General features: G+C 42.7%; 1 protein-coding gene across 4 annotated transcripts in view; it reads right to left on the minus strand.

Annotated features, from left to right (window-relative positions):
* LOC129830100 (GRIP1-associated protein 1-like) overlaps positions 1–22920 on the minus strand; it is a 43329-nt gene extending 20409 nt beyond the window's left edge. The window contains exons 1-25 of one of the 4 annotated variants that reach the window (XM_055892327.1): positions 22741–22915; positions 21726–21792; positions 21364–21425; positions 21177–21203; positions 20328–20435; positions 19957–20113; positions 19647–19819; positions 18625–18673; positions 17927–18093; positions 17545–17592; positions 17405–17436; positions 15721–15768; positions 15462–15561; positions 15147–15224; positions 14291–14383; positions 13742–13876; positions 13397–13492; positions 12737–12949; positions 12516–12629; positions 12034–12111; positions 10467–10562; positions 10234–10290; positions 9602–9701; positions 3803–3936; positions 1259–1375 (exon numbers count right to left, since the gene is read on the minus strand). In XM_055892327.1, coding sequence (XP_055748302.1) covers positions 1259–1375; positions 3803–3936; positions 9602–9701; positions 10234–10290; positions 10467–10562; positions 12034–12111; positions 12516–12629; positions 12737–12949; positions 13397–13492; positions 13742–13876; positions 14291–14383; positions 15147–15224; positions 15462–15561; positions 15721–15768; positions 17405–17436; positions 17545–17592; positions 17927–18093; positions 18625–18673; positions 19647–19819; positions 19957–20113; positions 20328–20435; positions 21177–21203; positions 21364–21425; positions 21726–21792; positions 22741–22782 — 2391 coding nt within the window. In that variant the 5' untranslated portion in view covers positions 22783–22915. Of the gene's footprint in view, positions 1–1258; positions 1376–3802; positions 3937–9601; positions 9702–10233; positions 10291–10466; positions 10563–12033; positions 12112–12515; positions 12630–12736; positions 12950–13396; positions 13493–13741; positions 13877–14290; positions 14384–15146; positions 15225–15461; positions 15562–15720; positions 15769–17404; positions 17437–17544; positions 17593–17926; positions 18097–18624; positions 18674–19646; positions 19820–19956; positions 20114–20327; positions 20436–21176; positions 21204–21363; positions 21426–21725; positions 21793–22740 lie in introns of all 4 variants that reach the window. The other 3 variants (XM_055892326.1, XM_055892329.1, XM_055892328.1) reach the window with 3 other exon arrangements.
* Positions 22921–23466: the final 546 nt, after the last annotated feature.

A 23466-nucleotide genomic window follows, 5' to 3' on the forward strand; every position in this document is an offset into this window, starting at 1 on the left:
TTGACAGTTCAGGTTGAAAATTTTTAATTATTTTTTTATTGTGTTTGGTTTCGTTTGATCTTACATTCATACTACTAACTGTAATTTAGTTGTACAACCATACACTCCCCACCTTTTTTACAAAAATGTGAGAATTTGACTCAACACTGCAGCATTTTTATTTGATTAAATGTTTCTTATGAAGCGACAGTATAGAAATGTCACCTTTTATTCCAGGGTTTTTTCATACATATCTGATTTACCATTTAGAAATGAAAGCAGTTTTTGTATCTTAATACCACTATTTGAAAAAAAATTCATAAATATTTTGACAAGATATTTCTGAACATTTCTACATTAATGTGGATGCTACCATGATTTTGGATAATCATGAATGAATCATGAATAATGATGAGTGAGAAAGAATATATCACCCCAAATACTAAACTTTAAGTGATTTTGTCCAAATACTTAGAGGGGAAAAAACTACTTACAAAAGAATGGTGGGGAGTAGATACATAAAGTGCTTTCATTTCCAAACGGTAATACAGATAGTGGGGAGGACAAGTATTTGATAAATGCAAATTATATACAAAATGCAAATTAAATGCAAATTATTTACTTAAAAATCATACAATGTGATTTTCTGGATTTTTTTTTTTTTTTTTGTTTTGACTACAGACCTCTACATGCTTTGTAAGTAGGAAAACCTGAAAAAAAAAAAAAAAAAAAAATCGGCAGTGTATCAAAAACTTGTTCTCCCCACTGTACGTATGAAAATAACCTAAATAAAAATTGTGACATTCTATACTGTCGCCTCATATGAAACATGTGTTCTCAAATCCAAAATGCTGGAGTAGAGAGACAAATGTACAAATTTTTGCTTAACTGTGCAAATAAATACGAAGGGGAGTGGGAAAGGAAAGGGAAAACCTAGTCAGTTGCACAACTGAATGCATTCAACCGAAATGTGCCTTCCACATTTAACCCAATGTCGATTAAGCCAGGGGAGCAGTTGTTGTTGGGGGTTAACTGCAATTCTCAAGTGCAGAACGGCAGATTTTCCCATCTTGCCGGGTCAGGATTTCGAACCAGCGACCTTTCGGTTACAGGCATAACGCTCTAAACCGCTAGGCTACCTGCCGCCCATGTATAGAATATATTACACAGTTTATAGTAAATGATAGCCAAGTTGAAAACGTAGCATAAGACACATTTCCATTGTTCGCTAGTAACATAGACAATAAAGTTGTATTGTAAGTATGAATAGCATGACTACCTTCTCCTCCAACATCCATTTCTCTTGCTGCACCTCAGCCAACCTCAGGAAGAGTTCCCCAACCTCATCATCAGACAGGTCAGCAGGCCGCTGGGACTGGGGGCTGCCGCTGGCGGACTTAGAACACAGGACCAGACAACTGTTAAGCGTCTGTTCCCTACTTAACATTCACTCAGAGAGTCAGACAGAGAAAAGCTATTTTGTGCATTCTGTGTAATATAATTCATTATCTCTGCATCACTGGCTCAGAGCTTGACAGCTCTAATGGTACAGGCTTATCTGTACATTGTACACAACCTAGGCAGGAGGTCTGTTCAGTACAGAACTGGAATACATTATGTTTTAAGTGGAAACAATTGGAGAATTCTAAATTGTATTCTTCAGAGAGTTCTCAGTCTTTCCCACTCCTTTTCCTCAACAATCCACCTCCCTTGCAAAGAAAAACATTCAGGACATGTGTTTATTCAAAGGGTTATAATAATAGTATCCACGCTATTTATAGGCTATTAACAGCAGCACATAAAAGTGAAACGTATGTAAACTCCCTGTTGAGTTGTCTGTCTTAACTGTGGTTGGTGAAAGTTTAGACTCATCTCTGCCTCAGAATGTACAGTTTGTACTCTTGGCAGTTACAAATGCAATGTAAAAAGGTGATGTGTTGATGCAGACGACCTCATTGGTTCTCTTTGTGGTTCCTTACATCAAATAATGTATTTTTTCTTCTATGTGGCTTATGCTGTTCTGTTGACTACAAAATGTATATTCAACATTCACATTCTGATTATCACCACTCTCCAACACCTTTCTTCTCAACACTCCACATACAATGCTTGTTAAAGCAGTAGCATGTGCTTTGGCCAGTTTCTTGGTGTCCTGTAGCTGACTGGTGTAGTGTACCTTGTTGGTGCTCTGTGCTGACTGGTGTAGTGTACCTTGTTGGTGCTCTGTGCTGACTGGTGTAGTGTACCTTGTTGGTGCTCTGTGCTGACTGGTGTAGTGTACCTTGTTGGTGCTCTGTGCTGACTGGTGTAGTGTACCTTGTTGGTGCTCTGTGCTGACTGGTGTAGTGTACCTTGTTGGTGCTCTGTGCTGACTGGTGTAGTGTACCTTGTTGGTGCTCTGTGCTGACTGGTGTAGAGTGTACCTTGTTGGTGCTCTGTGCTGACTGGTGTAGTGTACCTTGTTGGTGCTCTGTGCTGACTGGTGTAGTGTACCTTGTTGGTGCTCTGTGCTGACTGGTGTAGTGTACCTTGTTGGTGCACTGTGCTAACTGGTGTAGTGTACCTTGTTGGTGCTCTGTGCTGACTGGTGTAGTGTACCTTGTTGGTGCACTGTGCTGACTGGTGTAGTGTACCTTGTTGGTGCACTGTGCTGACTGGTGTAGTGTACCTTGTTGGTGCACTGTGCTGACTGGTGTAGTGTACCTTGTTGGTGCTCTGTGCTGACTGGTGTAGTGTACCTTGTTGGTGCACTGTGCTGACTGGTGTAGTGTACCTTGTTGGTGCACTGTGCTGACTGGTGTAGTGTACCTTGTTGGTGCTCTGTGCTGACTGGTGTAGTGTACCTTGTTGGTGCACTGTGCTGACTGGTGTAGTGTACCTTGTTGGTGCACTGTGCTGACTGGTGTAGTGTACCTTGTTGGTGCACTGTGCTGACTGGTGTAGTGTACCTTGTTGGTGCTCTGTGCTGACTGGTGTAGTGTACCTTGTTGGTGCACTGTGCTGACTGGTGTAGTGTACCTTGTTGGTGCACTGTGCTGACTGGTGTAGTGTACCTTGTTGGTGCACTGTGCTGACTGGTGTAGTGTACCTTGTTGGTGCTCTGTGCTGACTGGTGTAGTGTACCTTGTTGGTGCTCTGTGCTGACTGGTGTAGTGTACCTTGTTGGTGCTCTGTGCTGACTGGTGTAGTGTACCTTGTTGGTGCACTGTGCTGACTGGTGTAGTGTACCTTGTTGGTGCACTGTGCTGACTGGTGTAGTGTACCTTGTTGGTGCTCTGTGCTGACTGGTGTAGTGTACCTTGTTGGTGCTCTGTGCTGACTGGTGTAGTGTACCTTGTTGGTGCACTGTGCTGACTGGTGTAGTGTACCTTGTTGGTGCACTGTGCTGACTGGTGTAGTGTACCTTGTTGGTGCACTGTGCTGACTGGTGTAGTGTACCTTGTTGGTGCTCTGTGCTGACTGGTGTAGTGTACCTTGTTGGTGCTCTGTGCTGACTGGTGTAGTGTACCTTGTTGGTGCTCTGTGCTGACTGGTGTAGTGTACCTTGTTGGTGCTCTGTGCTGACTGGTGTAGTGTACCTTGTTGGTGCTCTGTGCTGACTGGTGTAGTGTACCTTGTTGGTGCTCTGTGCTGACTGGTGTAGTGTACCTTGTTGGTGCACTGTGCTGACTGGTGTAGTGTACCTTGTTGGTGCACTGTGCTGACTGGTGTAGTGTACCTTGTTGGTGCTCTGTGCTGACTGGTGTAGTGTACCTTGTTGGTGCACTGTGCTGACTGGTGTAGTGTACCTTGTTGGTGCTCTGTGCTGACTGGTGTAGTGTACCTTGTTGGTGCACTGTGCAGAGGCGCCCTCCTTCATGATCTCCCCATAGCTGAAGGAGGAGACACTGCTGCTATCTCCCCTCTGCTGCGTACGATTAGGAGAACTGATCTCTGACAACACCAGCTCCTCCAGGCCTAGAAACACACACACAATCGAGCAGTCTTGCTAAGGAATTACATCAGAAGTAATTATTCTAAGTGGGGGAAAAAAGTCGTTCTAACGTCAAACACCTTTTGGCATTTTCTTGACATGGTTAATATTCCTTTTCAGGCCATATCAAAGCAAGGGTAGACCTTCTCAACCCTCTTAAGTCTGGCAGTTTTTCAAACGCAGCATTCCAATCATCCCAACGATAACTACAGAACATTGTCAACTAACAACATCCATTGTGTGTTTCTGATGGGGAAGCACACACTAATTAAGTTAGGACCGATTGCATTGTGCATAGAGGGAAACCTCAGTCCATAAGCACTGATGGATTCCCTATAGTAAACTAAAGGCTAATGTAGGAAGAACTCCTGTATTTGCAGGGATATAGGCATCTATCTTTAAGTCGCCCACTGATGTGCACTAACTTTGGACAAAGATAAAAGCTCCCTACTTTAAAATGTCTGATTTTCAACTTTCTGTAGAGCAACCATTAAACATTTAAGGACACCTAGTAAATTATACATGGCCCAAAAGAGGATTTCCCTGGCATCATCAACAACCTACAGCCGGGAACCAAGAGTATGCATTGCTCTGTGGCACATTTTAAGAAGGGGCAGGGGGCACCACAAAATATTAAAGAGGTCTGCATTTTGTTGACGGTTTATTTGGGGTGGGGTGGTCCCCACAGGAGTAAATGTTTTCAAGATGCCATACACATTACTGAGAAACATACAGGTACAGCAGTAAGAGGGTTATTTTTCTGTTAGAATCTTTGGTTGCCACATGTGATTTCAAATCTAATTTTATTGGTCACACATGGTTAGCAGATGTTAATGCGAGTGTAGCAAAATACTTGTGCTTCTAGTTCCGACCGTGCAGTAATATCTAACAATTTCACAACAGCTAGCTTATAGACACACAAGTGTAAAGGAATGAATAAGAATATGTACATATAAATATATGGATGAGCAAAGGACATGCAGCATAGGCAAGATGTAGTAGATGGTATAGAGTACAGTGTATACATATGAGATGAGTAATGTAGGGTATGTAAACATTATATAAAGTGGCATTGTTTAAAGTGACACATTTATTACATCCAATTTTTTATTATTAAAGTGGCTAGAGATTTGAGTCAGTATGTTGGCAGCAGCCACTCAATGGCTGTTTAACAGTCTGATGGCCTTGAGATTGAAAAACAGCTTCTGTCTCTCTGCCCCAGCTTTGATGCACCTGTACTGACCTCGCCTTCTGGATGATAGCGGGCTGAACAGGCAGTGGCTCGGGTGGTTGTTGTCCTTGATGATCTTTTTGGCCTTCCTGTGACATCGGGTGGTGTAGGTGTCCTGGAGGGCAGGTAGTTTACCCCAGTGATGCTTTGTGCAGAACTCACTACCCTCTGGAGAGCCTTAAGGTTGTGGGCAGAGCAGTTGCAGTAACAGGCGGTAATACAGCCCGACAGGATGCTCTTGATTGTACATCTAAAAGTTTAAGTGTATTCGGTGACAAGCCAAATTTCTTCAGCCTCCTGAGGTTGAAGAGGCGCTGTTGCGCCTTCTTCACCACGCTCTCTGTGTGGGTGAACCATTTCAGTTTGTCCGTGATGTGTACGCCAAGGAACTTAAAACTTCCCACCTTCTCCACTACTGTCCCATCGATGTGGACAGGGGGGTGCTCCCTCTGCTGTTTCCTGAAGTCCACGATCATCTCCTTTGTTTTGTTGATGTTGAGTGAGAGGTTATTTTCCTGAAACCACACTCCGAGGGCCCTCACCTCCTCCCTGTAAGCCGTCTCGTCGTTGTTGGTAATCAAGCCTACCACTGTAGTGTCGTCTGCAAACGTGATGATTGAGTTGGAGGCGTGCATGGCCACGCAGTCGTGGGTGAACAGGGAGTACAGGAGAGGGCTCAGAACGCACCCTTGTGGGGCCCAAGTGTTGAGGATCAGCAGGGTTAAGATGTTTCCTACCCTCACACCCTGGGGGCGGCCCGTCAGAAAGTCCAGGACCCAGTTGCACAGGGCGGGGTCGAGACCCAGGGTCTCGAGCTTAATGACGAGTTTGGAGGGTACTATGGTGTAAATGCTGAGCTGTAAATCGATGAACAGCATTCTTACATAGGTATTCCTCTCGTCGAGATGGGTTAGGACTGTGTGATTGCGTCGGACGTATTGAGGCGGTAAGCAAATTGGAGTGGGTCTAGGGTGTCAGGTAGAGTGGAGGTGATATGATCCATGACTAATCTCTCAAAGCACTTCATGATGACGGAAGTGAGTGCTACGGGGAGATAGCTAAGGTAACTGAGCTAAACGGCTTTCTTGGGAACAGGAACAATGGTGGCCCTCTTGAAGCATGTGGGAACAGCAGACTGGGATAGGGATTGATTGAATATGTCCATAAACATACCAGCCAGCTGGTATGTGCATGCTCTGGGGACCCGGCTAGAGATGGCGTCTGTGCCGGCAGCCTTGCGAGGGTTAACACGTTTAAATGTTTTACTCACGTTGGCCGCGGTGAAGGAGAGCCTGCAGGTTTTGGTAGCGCGCCATGTCAGTGGCACTGTATTGTCCTCAAAGAAGTTGTTAAAATTTGTCTGGGAGCAAGACGGTGTCCGCGATGGAGCTGGTTTTCTTTTCGTAATCCGTGATAGACCCTGCCACATATATCTCGTGTCTGAGCCGTTGAATTGTCACTCTACTTTCACTATACTGACCCTTAGCTTGTTTGATTGCCATGCGGAGGGAATAGCTACACTGTTTGTATTCAGTCATGTTTCCAGTCACCTTGCCATGATTAAAAGCAGTGGTTCACGCTTTCAGTTTTGCGCGAATGCTACCATCATTCCACAGCGTATACATCAAATGTTGTTGTCTGAGGCTATCCGGAACATAGCTCAGTCCACATGAAGGAAGCAATCTTGAAGCGTGGAATCCGATTAGTCGGACTAGCGTTGAACAGACCTGAGCACGGGCGTTTCCTGTTTTAGTTTTTGTCTATAGGCTGGGAGCAACAAAATTGAGTCGTGGTCAGATTTGCCGAAAGGAGGGCTTTGTATGCGTCACAGAAGTTAGAGTAGCAATGATCCAGAATGCTGCCAGCCTGGGTCGCGCATTCAATATGCTGATCAAATTTAGGGAGCCTTGTTTTCAGATCAGCTTTGTTAAAATCCCCAGCTACAATAAATGCATCCTCGGGAATTCTCTTGGTAGGTAATGCGGTCGGCATTTGTTTGTAAGGAATTCTAGGTAAGGTGAACAAAAGGACTTGAGTTCCTTTATGTTGTTATGATCACACCACAACTCGTTAATCATAAGGCATACACCCCTGCCCTTCTTCTTACCAGAGAGATGTTTGTTTCTGTCAGCGCAATGCGTGAAGAAACCGGGTGGTTGTACCGACTGATAACATATCCCGAGTGAGCCCCATGTTTCCGTTAAACAGAGAACGTTACAATCTCTGATGTCTCTCTGGAAGGCAACCCTTGCTCGAATTTCATCTACCTTGTTGTCAAGAGACTGGACATTGGCGAGTAGTATACTCGGGAGCGATGGGCGATGTGCCCGTCTACAGAGCCTGAGCAGAAGACAGCTCCGTCTGCCCCTTCTGCGGAGCCGTTGTTTTGGGTCGCCTACTGGGATTCGATCCATTGTCCTGAGTGGTGGTCCAAACAGAGGATCCGCTTCGGGAAAGTCGTATTCCTGGTCGTAATGTTGGTAAGTTGACGTTGCTCTTATTTCCAATAATTCTTCCCGGCTGTATGTAATAAGACTTAAGATTTCCTGGGGTAACAATGTAAGAAATAATACATAAAAATAAAATTAAAAAAATACTGCATAGTTTCCTAAGAACGCGAAGCGAGGCGACCATCTCTGTCGGCGCCATCAGATTGGGATTTGTAAAGTAAAGAGATAAATTCAGAAGACAGAAGAGTGTGGTTCCTAGCCTGGCACTGAGCAAATGAGAGCTGTGACACACTGGTCTGGACAGGAGTCTGTCGTAAATGCAGTAGTCGCACAGAAATGGTCTGAGCTTTCAATCAAATGTATTTATAAAGCTCTTCTTACATCAGCTGATGTCACAAAGTGCTGTACAGAAACACAACCTAAAACCCCAAACAATGCAGATGTAGAAGCACAGTGGCTAGGAAAAACTCCCTAGAAAGGCCAGAACCTAGGAAGAAACCTAGAGAGGAACCAGGCTATGAGGGGGGGCCAGTCCTCTTCTGTCTGTGCCGGATGGAGATTATAACATGGCCAAGATGTTCAAATGTAAATAGATGACCAGCAGGGTCAAATAATAATAGTCACAGCGGTTGTAGCTTTGATTGGTTCTCAAAAGTATTTTTCTTTCCTGGGGGGATTGAGACCTCATGTGGTTTGGATTAGAAAATCCACAGTTGTATTGGAAGGGGGCAGCGCCTGAGGACTGTGTGTGGTTGTCCATGTAAGTGCTTGAGTGAGAAAGACACAGAGGAGGACCAATCAGTAAAAAAGCACAGCCCCTTCATTATCGACACGCATCGTGCCTACAACATCAAGCAGCCTTTCCAGACAGAGCTTGGTGTTTTCCAGACTATGTGATGCTATCATGGTAATGGGTAGGGTGTGGGATAAACACCTAGCCAGTTGGCAAGTAAATATTTTATCCTTACTAGCTTAGTAAATGAACCATCCTCTCCATATTGATATCACATTTAACTGGTTCAACAATGAGCTGGTCATCCATATACAGTGGGGTCTGAAATTATTGACACCCCTGATAAAGATAAGCAATAATGCCTATAAAATAAATTACTTGTTTAACAAGTAATCATTTCTGTTTTACTCAAAAAGGTAGGGGTTAGTTTTGGTCCCATATTCCTAGCATGCAATGACCACATCAAGCTTTTGATTAAAATGACATTTTAGTAATTTAGCAGACCTACTTCTCCAAAGCGACTTACAGGAGCAATTACAGTTGCATGCCTTGCTCAATTACAGACTTTTCACTTCAAACCAACAACCTTTTGGTTACTGTCCCAACGCTCTTAACCGCTAAGCTACCTGCCGCACTAAAACTGCAAATGCATCCATCAAGTTTGCAGAGTCACAAGAGTGATTACCCATTTTTTTGTTGCAGAAAATATAGCTCAATATTAGAATTATACAGTCATTATTGCTCATCTTTATCTGTCAATCATTTTGGATCCCACTGTATGTATGCCCAGTACTAGAACATAATGGTCTCAAGAAAGCTAACGTACAAGCACACCATTGGTCCCAAACAATTACCATACCTAAACATATTTCACTTCTTCAATGTATGATGTTGGTGTACAAAGCACCTCTTTCCCCTCATTATTTCCTATCTGTGTTATGTAGAAGTATGTTTCAGATCACATGTAGCAAACCACACTGTGATATGGCAGTTTATCTGCTCTCTTGTTTATATGTAATCTGCATATTCTCTTACCTGTGCTCAATGTTTCATGTCTGTGATGATGTAGGCTAACAGACTTTACATCATGGTGCAGTGAATGAGAGGATGTCATTCAAAACAGTCAACCATCTCCCTCCCTCAAATGCCAATATAGAACATGTACTGGTATATAGACTTTTGCCTGACTACATAATATGTGTGGCGGTCAACCTGGCTTTCCGATGTCCTCTCACCTGTCCTGGTCTTGGTGTTGGTGAGGATCTCCTGTAGCCGCTCCTGTAGTTTATCAGCTCTCTTCCTCTCCAGCTGTAGCTGCCTCTTCAAGTCTTTCAGCTACAAACAGCATTACAAAGCCCATGAGAGGAGAGTACACTACAATTTGAAAAATACTGCAGCATACGGGTGATTTTCTATAGAGACAACAGCACCAGTCTGTGACTCAGGGAGAGACAAAGGTAATCTCAGACAGGCATCAGATTAAGACAAAGAAAACAATCAAATAAGATGACCCACCCTCCCCAGAAAACAATTTAGATAGCTGGCTGGAAGAAGGAGCTACAAAGCCCTCGCGACCCCTACGCCTCAGGCTAGCCCATATTCTTGCAATTATCTGCAGAAGCAGATTCTTATCATCAAGGCAGGCATCGAATAATTGGTTACAAGGGGTCAAACTGGCATATTGAAAAGGCTGCCCCGATTCCACTTCTAAAGAGCAGAGTGGGTGCTGCGTCGTGCACTTACTGACTACCTGCCACCTGTAAGTAATCATTCAATTTCCTCTCCATAGCAAAAGGAAGGGGCCTGACTCAGTTTCCCCTCAGCTCAGCTGTTAGTGGTAAGACAGAAACAGAGGTGTTCCACTTACTGCTGAACTGCCCTTCTTCTCCAGGATCCTCTGGCCATCCACTGTATCTTTAATTTCCTGTATACCACACCGACAGGGAGAGTACATCATGAAAATCATTAGATGAACACAGGCTCATTATACTGCTTATACTGGATTGTGTACATTTATGGAACATTAAACTGTACATTCCTCTGAAAATGTGATGGGGGGGTTAATAGTAGTTTATGCTAATTACAAGGAGGTTAGTTTACCTGCTTCAGTTTTCCAATGGTTTCATTGTGCACATCCCTCTCTTTCTCTACCTCTGTCAAATGCAGCTTCACGCCATTTATATCAGATGCCTTTCCCTGAATGAGAAACACAAAGAATATGTATTCAGTTCTGTTATTTTCCTATATACAATCTTAGAATCTGCTGGGTTTAAGAGGTTAGAGGGAAAACCCCATTTTAAAATCCGTTTCAACAAAATTAGGGTTCTATTTAAACCATGCTAATGGTGTCACTTACAGTAATTACAAGATTAACATAACAGTTGGACAATGTTTAACAGTTTGAAATTAACTTCATGATACACTATGTGACCAAAAGTATGTGGACACCGGCAGGAATGGGGTTTCCCCAAACTGTTGCCACAAAGTTGGAAGCACAAGATCTTCTAGAATGTCATTATATGCTGTAGCGTTAAGATTTCCCTTCAGTTGAACTAAGGGGCCTAGTCCAAACCATAAAAAACAGCCCCAGATCATTATTTATCCTCCACCAAACTATTCTGTTGGCACTATGCATTGGGGCAGGTAGCGTTCTCCTGGGACCTGCCAAACCCAGATTCATCCATCGGACTGCCAGATGGTGAAGTGTAATTCATCACTCCAGAGAACGTGTTTCAACTGCTCCAGAATACAATGGCGGCGAGCTTTACACCACTCCAGCCGAAGCTTGGCATTGCGCATGGTGATCTTAGGTTCGTGTGCAGCTGCTCAGCCATGAAAACCCATTACATGAGGCTCCTGACGAACAGTTCTTGTGCTGACGTTGCTTCCAGAGGCAGTTTGGAACTCGGTAGGGAGTGTTGCAACCGAGGACAGACGACTTTTACGCGCTTCACAGCACTCGGCAGTCCCGTTCCGTGTGCTTGTGTGGCCTACCACTTTGCGGCTGAGCCTTTGTTGCTCCTAGATGTTTCCACTTCACAATACCAGCACTTACAGTTGACCGGGGCATCTAGCAGGCCAGAAACATACTTGTGGGAAAGACGGCATCCTATGACGATGCCACATTGAAAGTCACTAAGCTCTTCATTAAGGCCATTCTACTGCCAATGTTTGTCTATGGAGATTGAATGGATGTGTGGTCGATTTAATAAACGGGTCCGGCTGAAATAGCTGAATCCACTCATTTGAAGGGGTGTCTTTTTGTATATATAGTGCACTAACAGGATTTTTATTGGAACAGTGGGGGTACAATTTGGGGTATGTCACCAAAAACACACACCAGACCACGTCAAACACTATCATATCGTCAAACCTATGAGCCCTATTAGCAACCTAACGGCCACCATATGCTGAGAAATGACAGTTAAATAGATGAAACACTTAATTGCTGAAGATGTACAGTTAAACACACATCAGGTACTCAGGCGATGAGAATAGCGATTTGAGTCCTGCCTTCATCTCTCAGGGCATGCTGCAGTGAACAAAGCCTACACACACTATACATAATACCAGGCAGTACTCCCCTGGGCCGGGATGAAAGTGTCAGAGTGTGTTGCTGTGTACAGCACTCTGCCATGTCTGTCTGGGAAGAGGAAAACAAGTTTACCTCCAGTTGGATAGAATGTTCCTTCTGTAGCTTCTCCATCTGCTCATGGTGCTCCAGCCTGCTCTCCTCCATGTTCTCCTGAACACAGGAATACAACGTTGGAACAAGCCATCACCTAATAATCAGCACACGTCTATTCTTAGCATTCCTTCTTTTTTTAAAGGCTAAACGAAATATTTAAGGTCCTTAATTAAACCATGCATCAAAACAAACAAAACAATCTGAGCAGAAAGAAGAAACACACTAGTGACACCAAGTGGTCAGTGATAATGTGACAGGGGTTCTCGAGGCAGTGAAGAGCTCCACTCTCAACAAACAATATTGATCACCCATTAACCTTATCTTCAATAGCATCTATTCATGTTAATGTAAAATCTTTAAAGTGTATAGTGGTAGAACCCAGCATTACTACAGGGCAGGCAGTATATACACTGTAATATCCTAGTGAATAAATAAACGTGAAACTGAAGTTGGTACTGTACCTCAGCCTCTTTGAGTCTGCGTTCGAACCAGCCCTTAGTTCCCTCCATAGACTGGACCTGGGCCTGCAGCTCCTCTACACTCTGCTGCAGACCCTCCAACTCCTTGTTGCGAGCCTAGGAGGTCATAGGGCAAAGGTCACATTAATACACAAGCAGTGTACCTTCTCATGTTCTCTTCCCTCTCATTGTCCCTTTGGCCCAGACTCGCACCACCCCCCCACCTTCTCATCTCGGAGCTGTGAGCGGATCTCCTCCTCGGTGCGGTTCTTGTCCTCGTGGAGTCCCCTCAGCTCTTTCTCGTAGCGTGCCCGCACCCCCAGCACCTCCTTCTCATGCTGCAGACGCACGTCGCTCAGCTCTTCCTTGTGTCGTGACTTCTCTGTGATAATGTCGATGGCCAGCTCATCCAGCATGGCCTTCCGCTTGTCTGCTGTCTAAAGGGGGAGGGACATGGGAATGGGAGATGAGATCTCTGGATGTTACTACACATCTCTGACATTTACTGTGATGATACACGACCAATAACATTCACATCTCACATCTTACTTGGCACTTAAACAAACCGTAAGACAAATCTTTGAATCATAATATAAATTGGACTCAAATATAACTCTGTGATATGCTAAGTCTAAGACAGGCACATAAGGTAATTGAAGCTGTGATGTCCATTTACGGTCGGTGATCCTGTGGGCATAACGAGTGGAGCTTGAGAGAGGTCAACTCAGCATTCCCACCTTCTCTGGGAGAATGCCAGTAATGAGAGTGCCATGTGTATTTCAGAACAATAGTCACTGTGCTCGAATAACCAGTGCTCTGGTGAATGGGATGAAGCCTCCTGTGTGTGTCTCTGATCACTCCCTTTCCGTGCGTGTGTCAGATACCTTTTTAGCCTCCTCCAGCTCTTGCTGTACCGCGTCTTTCTCCTGGCCAACTTCAGTCAGCTGCTCCAACAGTCTGCTGTTGGCACGGTTTGACTCCTACAGATACATTCATCAGAGAGGAGCACATGAGAAAGAGATGGGTATAAAAATACATTTGCAACGGGAGCATTTTCCACCCTGACCTACAAGATAAGCACTATATCATAGTAAAAAAAAGTAAGGATTCTGACCTACCAATTAAGAGGACCTAGTCCTGCATTATTTGTCATAGACAGTGCTCCACATTTGTTTAAGATAGAGAACCTAAGTATGCATGTACTAGGACAGTGTGAGGGCCACACAAACCTGTAGCTGAGAGTTAAGGTCATCTCTCTGTGCCAGAAAGCTCTCATGCTCCGTTCGTTTCTGCTGCAGCTCCACATTCAGAGCCGTGTTTTGGTCACGCAAAAGGTTCATCTCCTGAGTCTTCACTGTCTGAATCTAATGACACACAACACCCACTAGTCAGTACACACTCACCATCACAATGGACCAACATCTGACGACTTTGTCTAATGAAACATGGTAGTGGATCAAATGGGTCAGTAAGGCAGACGTGGAAAAAGTGAGAAAAGAAAAGCAGGTGAGCAGAGGTTTGACACACAATGATGATTTAGGATTAAGCTTTGTAGGGCAAAACAACAAACAGTATTATTGTAAGGATTAGCAATTCATGCCTGAACACCATTCGTCACTATGTGAAAAATCTCTGTACCTCCCTGACTTTATTCACATTAGCATGACTTGTCATATTGGTGATGCATCATGGTTAATGGCTGGTGAGTGGTGACGGCAGCAGAATGAATATTAAGGAGGTTCCGCGGGGTAGTGGCAGGGCAGTAAGATGAGCTGTACCTGTTCTAGAGCCGCTAGGTTAGTCCTGAGAGCATCGTTCTCAGTCAGGATACTCTCCACCTGCTCCTGACTCACAGCACTCTGACAAGCTACCTGGATCACAGCCCCACACACAGGGTAACACAGGGGGCACCACCCAGGGAGGGAAGGAGGGGAGAGGGAGGAAAAAGACAATGTGCAAGGTGAAGAGAAGGATACAAAAAGGTGGCGATTGGCAGCTCAAGAATAGGGGTAGAAAAAGGGGGGGGGGGGTTGGATTTGATAGGGTGGATGGATCATCATTAAAAGAATGAAGGAAGAAGGGGCAGGGTGAAATGACCAGAAGAGGATCAGTGAGACAAGAAAGTCAGATGGCAAAGAAATGTGAAAAATAAGTATAAACTAGGCAATGTAAAAGAAACAAAGAACGGTGACAGAAGCCAGATCAGAAACAGAACTTCTGCATGACTAGCCAAAACAGAAAGCTGGACTTCCATTTTGAAAAGAGAAAATTAAGAGAAGGTAAGAGCAGGTTCGAATGCCTTATCTTGTTGTCGTCTACCCAAAGCGGAGTTCAAGTTAATTAAGACTTGCGACATCACAGAAGACATAAGTGCCAGTCGTGCTAGGAGGCCTAATTAAGTGAAAAACAGATTGGTCCCTAATGAAGTGCACTGTGCCCACTTAAGACTGTGGACCACTCTCTTCCAGACAACCTCTTCAGACACAGACTAATCTCCAATTATTTAGGGTGATCCTCACTTTGCCTTTTCATTAACCGTCAATTAAAATGTCTTGACTCTAAGATAATTTGAATGTTTTGGAACTTCAACGGGAAGGGAAGAGAGCATATAGTTCAAGAAAGTTTTGAGTTTACCTGATCTTTAAGTGCGTGTAGAACTAACTCGTGCTCCTTCTGCCGGCTCTGGAGCTGTTCCTTCATCTCACCAACACTCTAGAAAAAAGATTAACAGGTACCAAGAGTCAGCTTCCCACTAAATTCTGTCAATCATTTAAGGATATGGTTCCATGGCATGCCTACTGCAACCCAGGTACAGATCAGGTTGTGAGGTTAAGAAGGCCTATGTACTGTTATAATACAACCATATGAGTACTCCAGGTACAAAACCAAATCAAATATATTTTGGGGGATTGATCTCATAACGGAACAGGCAACATCAGGATGTTTAACCTGGTTGGCTGACAGCAGATCTCCCTGTAACTTCTGGATGCGGATGTTCATTGACTTCAGCTCCTCCTCCTTCCTCTGTTGAATCTCGTCGATTTTGGTCCTGGTGCAGAAAGAATGTATATTCATCTAATTGTCCTGTTCTTCTCCAAATGGCGTCTGGCAGTTTTTTTTTGTTACTTTTCTCTAAGTCATAAACAAGTAACACCACCTTCAGAAGCTTGGTGAAAGTGAAATATAAGTTGAATCTTTATACCCTTACCTGCTGTCATTGTAAAGGTCTTCTTTTTCGCCTTGCAAATGCAGAAAGCTATAAAACAAATCGCAAAGAGCCAGTGAGAAAACTATTCAACCCTGAAATCACCCAGTATAGGAGGTATAACAGACAGACTTCTCGAGCGGGAGGCCAGGGCTCTGCCGGTGTGAAATGAGCACATAAGGGCAGCTTTGGGCAGGCGACTTTGCAGACGCAGCAGATGACAGGTTCAGTCTCATTACTCTTGCCTGCTGACTGTCCATGGGGCCAGAGCCTAGTGTCACAATACAGTACTGAGCTTGAGACAGCTGCCCAATATTGCCAGAGAAATACCACTATAATGGGACAGGGGATAATCATGACTGTCCTACTGTCATGTAGTTCATCAGCTGAGCCAAGATAACTAAAAATAAGTTCATCCACAATTCTGCAAGGAAATACAATCAATTTATCATGGAATTGTCTTCCAATGGGAGGGGGGTTAATATATTCGAAATTAATAGATTAAAGCATAATTTGCCATGTGTGTCACTTCAAAATGATACACATTTTAAGTACAGCAGCTTTGTTTACAAATTGCAGGTCAGATTTCTCTAGGTAAATATGAGGCATATGTTATTTATAATTTCTCTTGCGCACATTCCATCTGTTCCTCTGATCCATCCACGAATATCAAATGTATATCCCTCTCATTATAAACAAGACTCATTATAAATGAGAGTTGAGTGATACAGAGTAAGTGTCCTTTTTAGCTGACAGATGCGAGTGGTAACGGTTCATATTGGCTCCTGGCTGTCAGTCCCTCTGTCGGTCTGTGCGACAGCTGATCTGATGCGCAGCAGCGCATATTTGAAAAAGCAGACGGGTCATTTACAAAGTTGCTTTGATGTTGCTTGAGCTTCGGAATGAAACGGGAATTGTGGCCAATTTTGATTCAGCAAGGGAATATTTTCCTTGTGTAATACTTGCTAGTTGGACTGTGTTTTGGACTGTGTTTTATAATCACGAAAGCCAGTTATACCTGTCTACTGGTAAATGAAGACATTTAAGAAGCTAGCTAGCTCACTTCCTAGCCAATTCAGCTGGCTAGCAAACACCTAATATAGTCACACATGCATTGGTAGCATACCACTCGGTGATTATACAGCCAAATAAACATTCCTGCACTTACTTGCTTACTTTGCTGGAGTTGCTAGCTGGCTAAATGTTTTCCTCTTGGGTGTGGAGTTTACTATTGCAACCTTTTGATGGCTTATTTAAATTTATAATAATTGAACCATATATGATCGTTTACTTTTCCAGACAAGTGTTTGCACTGCAAGGGCTCAAGCAGAAAACTGCTAACATTGCACCGCAGTAGCCTATTAGTGTTGTTCATGTACATTAGAATAACATTTTACTGCTGAAACTTTCATAGCTGACTCGACTTACAAATTATCATTTTAATACAGTAGCCCGCTTATTGTATAGGCTACAAGCAAATGAGAATACTACCATCTGTCTGATCAAGAGTGGCTGGCCCAGAGGCAGCTTGGGAACTCTCAGGTAGACAACATTACGACGTCTTGCCCGACAGTTTGAGAAGTCATAAACAACATCACTGAAACTTACTGAGACTGGCTTTAAGGTTGACTTTATGTAGAACCAAAGAAATGCATTCGCAACATTTGCAAGCTAAATAGAATATTACCTGTCTTGCTTTTTCTTCAATTTTTCAGAGAGCTAGGGCACACATGAACAAAATCAGTGTTAGATTACATGCAGGGGCCTAGATGCTAACATACACTACAGCCTAATTTATACATTGAAGAACACATCTGTAATAGTTACCTTCGCTATCTCTTCTTGAAGTTTAGTGACGTCTGTCTGTTTGGATGACTGGAGGAGAGAAGAGAAAGATATAAGTACTTAAAATGAAGACTTCGAAATAGCCAAACCAAATTGTTGTCCTTTATTGTGACTTAGGGAAAGTCTGCCCACAGCTCATCATATTTATACATACCAACATGCCCTCAATTAGCATAGTAAATGAGGTAGCTTATCGCTTCACTTTGGAGGCACTGGGGCAGGTAACATGAGAACTGACTACAACTTAACTCTTCTTAACCTAAAGTGCAATTATCACTTAGCAGCAAAAACAAATCTAAGACTGTCCATTTCTCTCATCCTGGGATGTTGACACCTAGCCCAAGGTTGTAAGATTGGTCGTTACCTCTAGTGCTTGGAGCTGCTCCTTCAGTAGGCGCTTCTCCTCCACCTCAGTGTGCAGCTGCAGTTCCACCTCTGGCCCAAAGCATTGCGTTATTGGATTTGGACACAGTGCTGACCACCTAAGAGCATCCTGTTTCATAACTAGACCAGTGCTCCTCACTGCAGGTCCTGCTGGGCACGCAGGTAGTCCATCTTAGTCTTAATTACAGTACGGTAAATGCTAAGAGGAATCGTTGGGACATCCAACTGATGCCACCCGATTGAAGTTGAAATTAACAGTTATGGTAAGGGTTAAGGTTAGGTTTAAGCTAGGGTCGTCCCAAGGGTCCAACTTAGCATCTACAATTACAGTACCCCACTCACTTGCTTCAGTCACAAGCTCCTGACCGAATTAGTCTGACATGCTGTTAAGAAAAACTAGACACCTGCTGGACCTATGCCCCACAGAGCCTGTATTGAGGAACAGCGAACTGGACTATGTCCTATCACATTGGAAGGAAACCAGCAGTTAAATTATTTACGCAACATTGGGTGCTGAAAGTCAACATTGTTAACAAAGACATCAATTAAGTCAATTACTCATGTAAAGTAGAACAACAACCAAATGGGAAAGTTTCCACTGAGATAAATGACTGCTGTACTGAGATTTCCCAAATATTTCTGAAGATATATTCTCCATAAGAAAAAGACTCAACTCACCGATAAGCTCATTCACTCGCTGTTCCAGTTTGGCACACTTTGCCTCTGCCTGGGGGAAAAAAAATTCAAGTAATTTAAAGACAACTCAACACATTTCCATACGCCATGCATAATTCAAAAGTTTTATCTAAATAGGGCTTGATTCATGTCTGCTCTAATATCCCAGTTGGTGTACCATACTGTAACGGTTCAATATGATGTAAAAACATAGACACATCATAATGGGCAGAATAAACAGAGCAACCCGAGTTATTACCACTACGCTCTGCTGTTCAGTGATTATTGATTGCCATTAACATTTGTATTTCTCCTGCTACTGGTAACCATTACTCATGTTTACATGTACAGTGCATTCAGAAAGTATTCAGACCCATTGTCTTAAAGTAATGAAGGACTGTCATTTCTCTTTGCGTATTTGAGCAGTTCTTGCCATAATATGGACTTGGTCTTTTACCAAATAGGGATATCTTCTGTATACCTCCCCTACCTTGTCACAACTACTGATGGTTAATACATGATTCCATATGTGTTATTTCATAGTGTTGATGTCTTCACTATTATTCTACAATGTAGAAAAGAGTAAAAATAAAGAAAAACCCTGGAATGAGTAGGTGTCCAAACCTTTGACTGGTACCGTAGATACATTTTTTTATTATCATTAGTTCGCCTTTTGATATTAATTACTGCACTGTTGGGTAGAGCTCGCAAGTTAAGCATTTCACTGTACTTGTGTATGTGACAAAACTTGAACTTCAGGATATTGTCAAATTGCAGTTTCATAGAACATACTTGTTCATGGTGTCACACTTGACATTTTAGTAATTTAGCAGACGCTCTTATCCAGAGCGACATACAGTTAGTGCATCCATCTTAAGATAGCTAGGTGAGACAACCACATATCACAGTCGTAGTAAGTACATTTGTTCTCAAATTAGTTATCAGCAAATTCAGTGCTAGTAGCAAAAGAGAAGTGTTAATGTTTGTTTTTTTGTCAGTGCCTAGTGGTTTCTTTTTGTTGTCACCTGTTCCAGTCTGTCATTGGTTCCGGCGTCAGAATCCTCCATGTTCTCACTGACATCAGCATGCAACTGGACACCATTAGTGTCAGCCGGCCCATCCATCTCTGAGGCGTTGGTGTCACTGACATCTACTCCACTCTGGCTCTTTATCACACTCTCAGATCGCTCCTGGAGAGCTGAGGGAAAAACACAGGGATGGAAATAGAAGCCGGAACTTGAAAAACTGATGTGTTGCCATTACTTAGATACATCATATCTAAGAAATGTTTTTGAAAAAGTGGAATTCCTACAATGATAACCAACATAAACATACCCGTCATCTTTTTCTGAAGGGCAGCGTTCTCTGCCTGGAGACGGAGTAGCTCTCCATCCACAGAGCTGGAGGTGGGACTGGAGGATTCTGCCTGAAACACTTTTCCATCCTTTAGGTCTTTGTTTTCATGTTCTAGCTCCTCTATCTGGGTACATAACTAAAAACACAAAACAAGGGAATAAAAAAAATACATATTTCTGTAATTTAATCATGAAACGGGATCAGAAAGGTGGGGCTTTTATGTTACATTAGCTAGACATATATCACATCTTCATTTACAAGAACATTCCCCTCTGCTGTAACGAGGCGCAACTACTCATAACCACAACCCATCCCCAGTGGCATAAGTGGGAGCAGGGGAGATATAGTACCTTGGACAGCTCCTGCATCAGGGTGCTGTTTTGCAGTCTGAAGTCGTCCTCCTGGCTGTGCAGTTTCCCTTGCAGCATCTCATTCTCGCTGAGTAAGGCATCCACCTCCTGAGCGTGCGCGCGCGCCCACACACACACACACACACCAGACATACCGTAAATCAACCCTTGTGAACACAAATTACAGACTCTCCTCACCTTGGGGTTTATGGCACTTTAATAGAAAAACCCTACTTGAAATATTTGATCTGTTGAACTGAAAGCATTTCTAACTAGCACAATAAAAAGGTAATACAATATTTGAGAATATCCACTGAATAACCAATCCAATAAGAAAAACACAGGCTAAGGACTTTATGATACCCCAGATTTCTAGTTTGAATAATCTCACAAAAAACATAACAATATTGTTTGCTGGTGAGACAGGATTGTGAAATTAACCAAAACAAAAAGTTGGAGGACTTCCATCTCAAATGTCTGTTTCATACTTTGATGAGACTCAAAATCAGTTTGTCAAATTATCTAAAATACTTGAGGAAAAGGTGGAATATGTATATTGCAACAGCAGATGGCGCAGTTAACTACAATAATAAATTATAAACCAGGCCAATATAGCATTTGTGATCCTAATGAGTAAATGTATAAAATGAATTTACAGCAGTGTTTTCCTCCTTTGCTTGGGCATAAAAATCACCTTGTCTTCATTGAGGAAGTTTCAATCCATTATTGTAATAAACATACAGTATATAACATATGACAAACTAATGTTCAGACTATCTTTTCAAGATCATTTTATAGACCGCTTTGATGAGTTTGAGAAGATTAACAGAAATATGACAAGGAACTCACCTGAGCTTTCTTGCTCTTATTCAAAGCCTGCAAATGAAATAAAAAGATAATTAGAAACGAAGTCAAATCCCACACAAAGTTGCCTTTTATTCTTTCTAAAACATGATGATGCCTTTAGTTTCAGTGTATTGAAATCCACAACCTTATTATCAGTTTGTTTAATCAAATGTAGATTAGCTTGCAATACCTTCTGTGCTTTGATGTAATCCTTCTCCAAGGTCACAGACTTCTGACGAACAGCCACTAGCTCTGAAATAGAAACAACCACAAATCTTTATCACCAGTTACTAGTATTTTCATTTCAGTCACTTGAACTAACCCATTTTGAAGTTGGAAACAATGCATCTCTCTCTCTCACTCACACACACACACACACACACACACACACACACACACACACACACACACACACTTAGGAGGGATACTAAATCTGAAGCCCATCCTGGAGTTGCAATGCAATGCTCATTTCATTTCAGCAGTAAATATTGATCCCTGTTCATGGTCACAAATTGGCTTACAGAATGTCTTTATTTTATTAACTACGCTTACCAGCTGTGTTCTTCCGCAGGTCATCAGAAAGTTGGTAGTTCTGTGTCCTCAGCTCTAAAAGATGAGCCTGGAAAAAAGGTTATAGGCGGAGTGGATGACTTTATCCAGGTTCAATTTAAAACGTAAAATAGCTTATTGAACAACACTACTTTGAATGTTAGCTGAGTGTGTTGATGCCACTGCTTTTAGTGTGTTATTAACTGATGTGTCAAATCCACATCACTGAGGTGATGACAGTAACACACTGAAATTTCACATTGTTTTCAACGCTTTGGATGTTAGCTAGGTGTGTTGATGACCCCTTAATAATTGAGAATTGTCTACTACACAAACAGTACAGTTGTTGTGCAATATCTGGTTTGGAAAGCTGAACATAACCATAATAATAACTTAAGTAACGTTAACTGGTATCCAGTCCTTACACAGGCTGAAAGCTAACACTAGGCTAACGTTATCTGACCAAACCCGTGACCCAGCAAACAACTATAAGACACAGCCATTTGAAATCATTATCTCACATGAATACAATAACATATTCATTGTTATTAAGATAAACCGAAGACCAGTGTAATTTCAAGATATGTAGCTAGCCAGCTGGCTAACTAACTAGCTAGCCATCCACACCGACTAGATAACTCGCAAACCAGTTAACGTTAGTTGATAATGTTATTAGGTAGGACACGAAGCCACATTTCCATATATTTGTATTGAATACTAAGATGACATAGCCAAATGACCAAATATGTTAACTATCGGTTATTGGATTCGAAGAGCAATGAATGCAGACATGAGCTATTTAGTTAGCAGCTAGCTAGTTAGCCACATTCCTTGGTTGGTGTTGCTTTTGGCCTAGCTAAGGGAAGCTAGCAAGCTAGCTAGCTAGGTTGTGATGCTTTTGCCATTCCGTAGTTTAGCGCTGGACAGATTGATAGCCAATCCAATTTTCAGGAAATACTCTGAAGATCGCAGCATATTTCAAACAACTGGCATTGAAAATGGACAGGTTTCCGCCTACCTGCATTCGATGGAACTCCTCCTCTGATAATGCCTGCGCCATCTTCACTGAAGAGCTAGGAAGGACTCTGCTGTTAGAAGAGGTTTGATAGGAGTCGGTGTGGAGAAATAGGCTACAATTTCAGCAGGTTAGCGTTTTTCGTCACAAATGTTGTTCTGGAGGCAGCTCTGCAGCGCACTAGATGGAACAGCTACAAAGTCATACAATCTGATTTTAAACGGAACCACACCGCTAACAGTAATGCCTAACCTTAAATTAACACCAACAATCTCATTTTGTTTTCATATATTTTTACAATATAGCCAATTTTTACTTTGCTGCTGGCCCATCTAGCGAAAATCGCAGAGTTCTGCCTCCGGGGAAAAATTCATGCCAATAAACGTCAACCTTCACATTTTCATGTCATGCTGCATCCTATGGAAAACGCAGAGTAGTTGTATAGGGAAATTTAATTTCATGGGATGACTTGGCTATTAAATAAGGGAGGGCCGCACTAACTATTTTCACTAGTCTAAACATTGCACCATAGCCAGGTAATTGTCTTTGCAATAATCACACCTGTCCAGTAGTTGGAGACCAGAACCATAATGCATGAATAAGTAACAGCGTTGAGGTGCCTCTATCAGTGAATTACCACCTGATCGTGAACTACGATCTTACTGGTACATTTGCATTAATTGTTTGTTTGCTTCGATTGTTTGCAGATATGATGAATGCACCTCCACC

The sequence above is a fragment of the Salvelinus fontinalis genome, chromosome 31 (genome assembly GCF_029448725.1).
Source record: "Salvelinus fontinalis isolate EN_2023a chromosome 31, ASM2944872v1, whole genome shotgun sequence".
Taxonomy (NCBI): Eukaryota; Metazoa; Chordata; class Actinopteri; order Salmoniformes; family Salmonidae; genus Salvelinus; species Salvelinus fontinalis.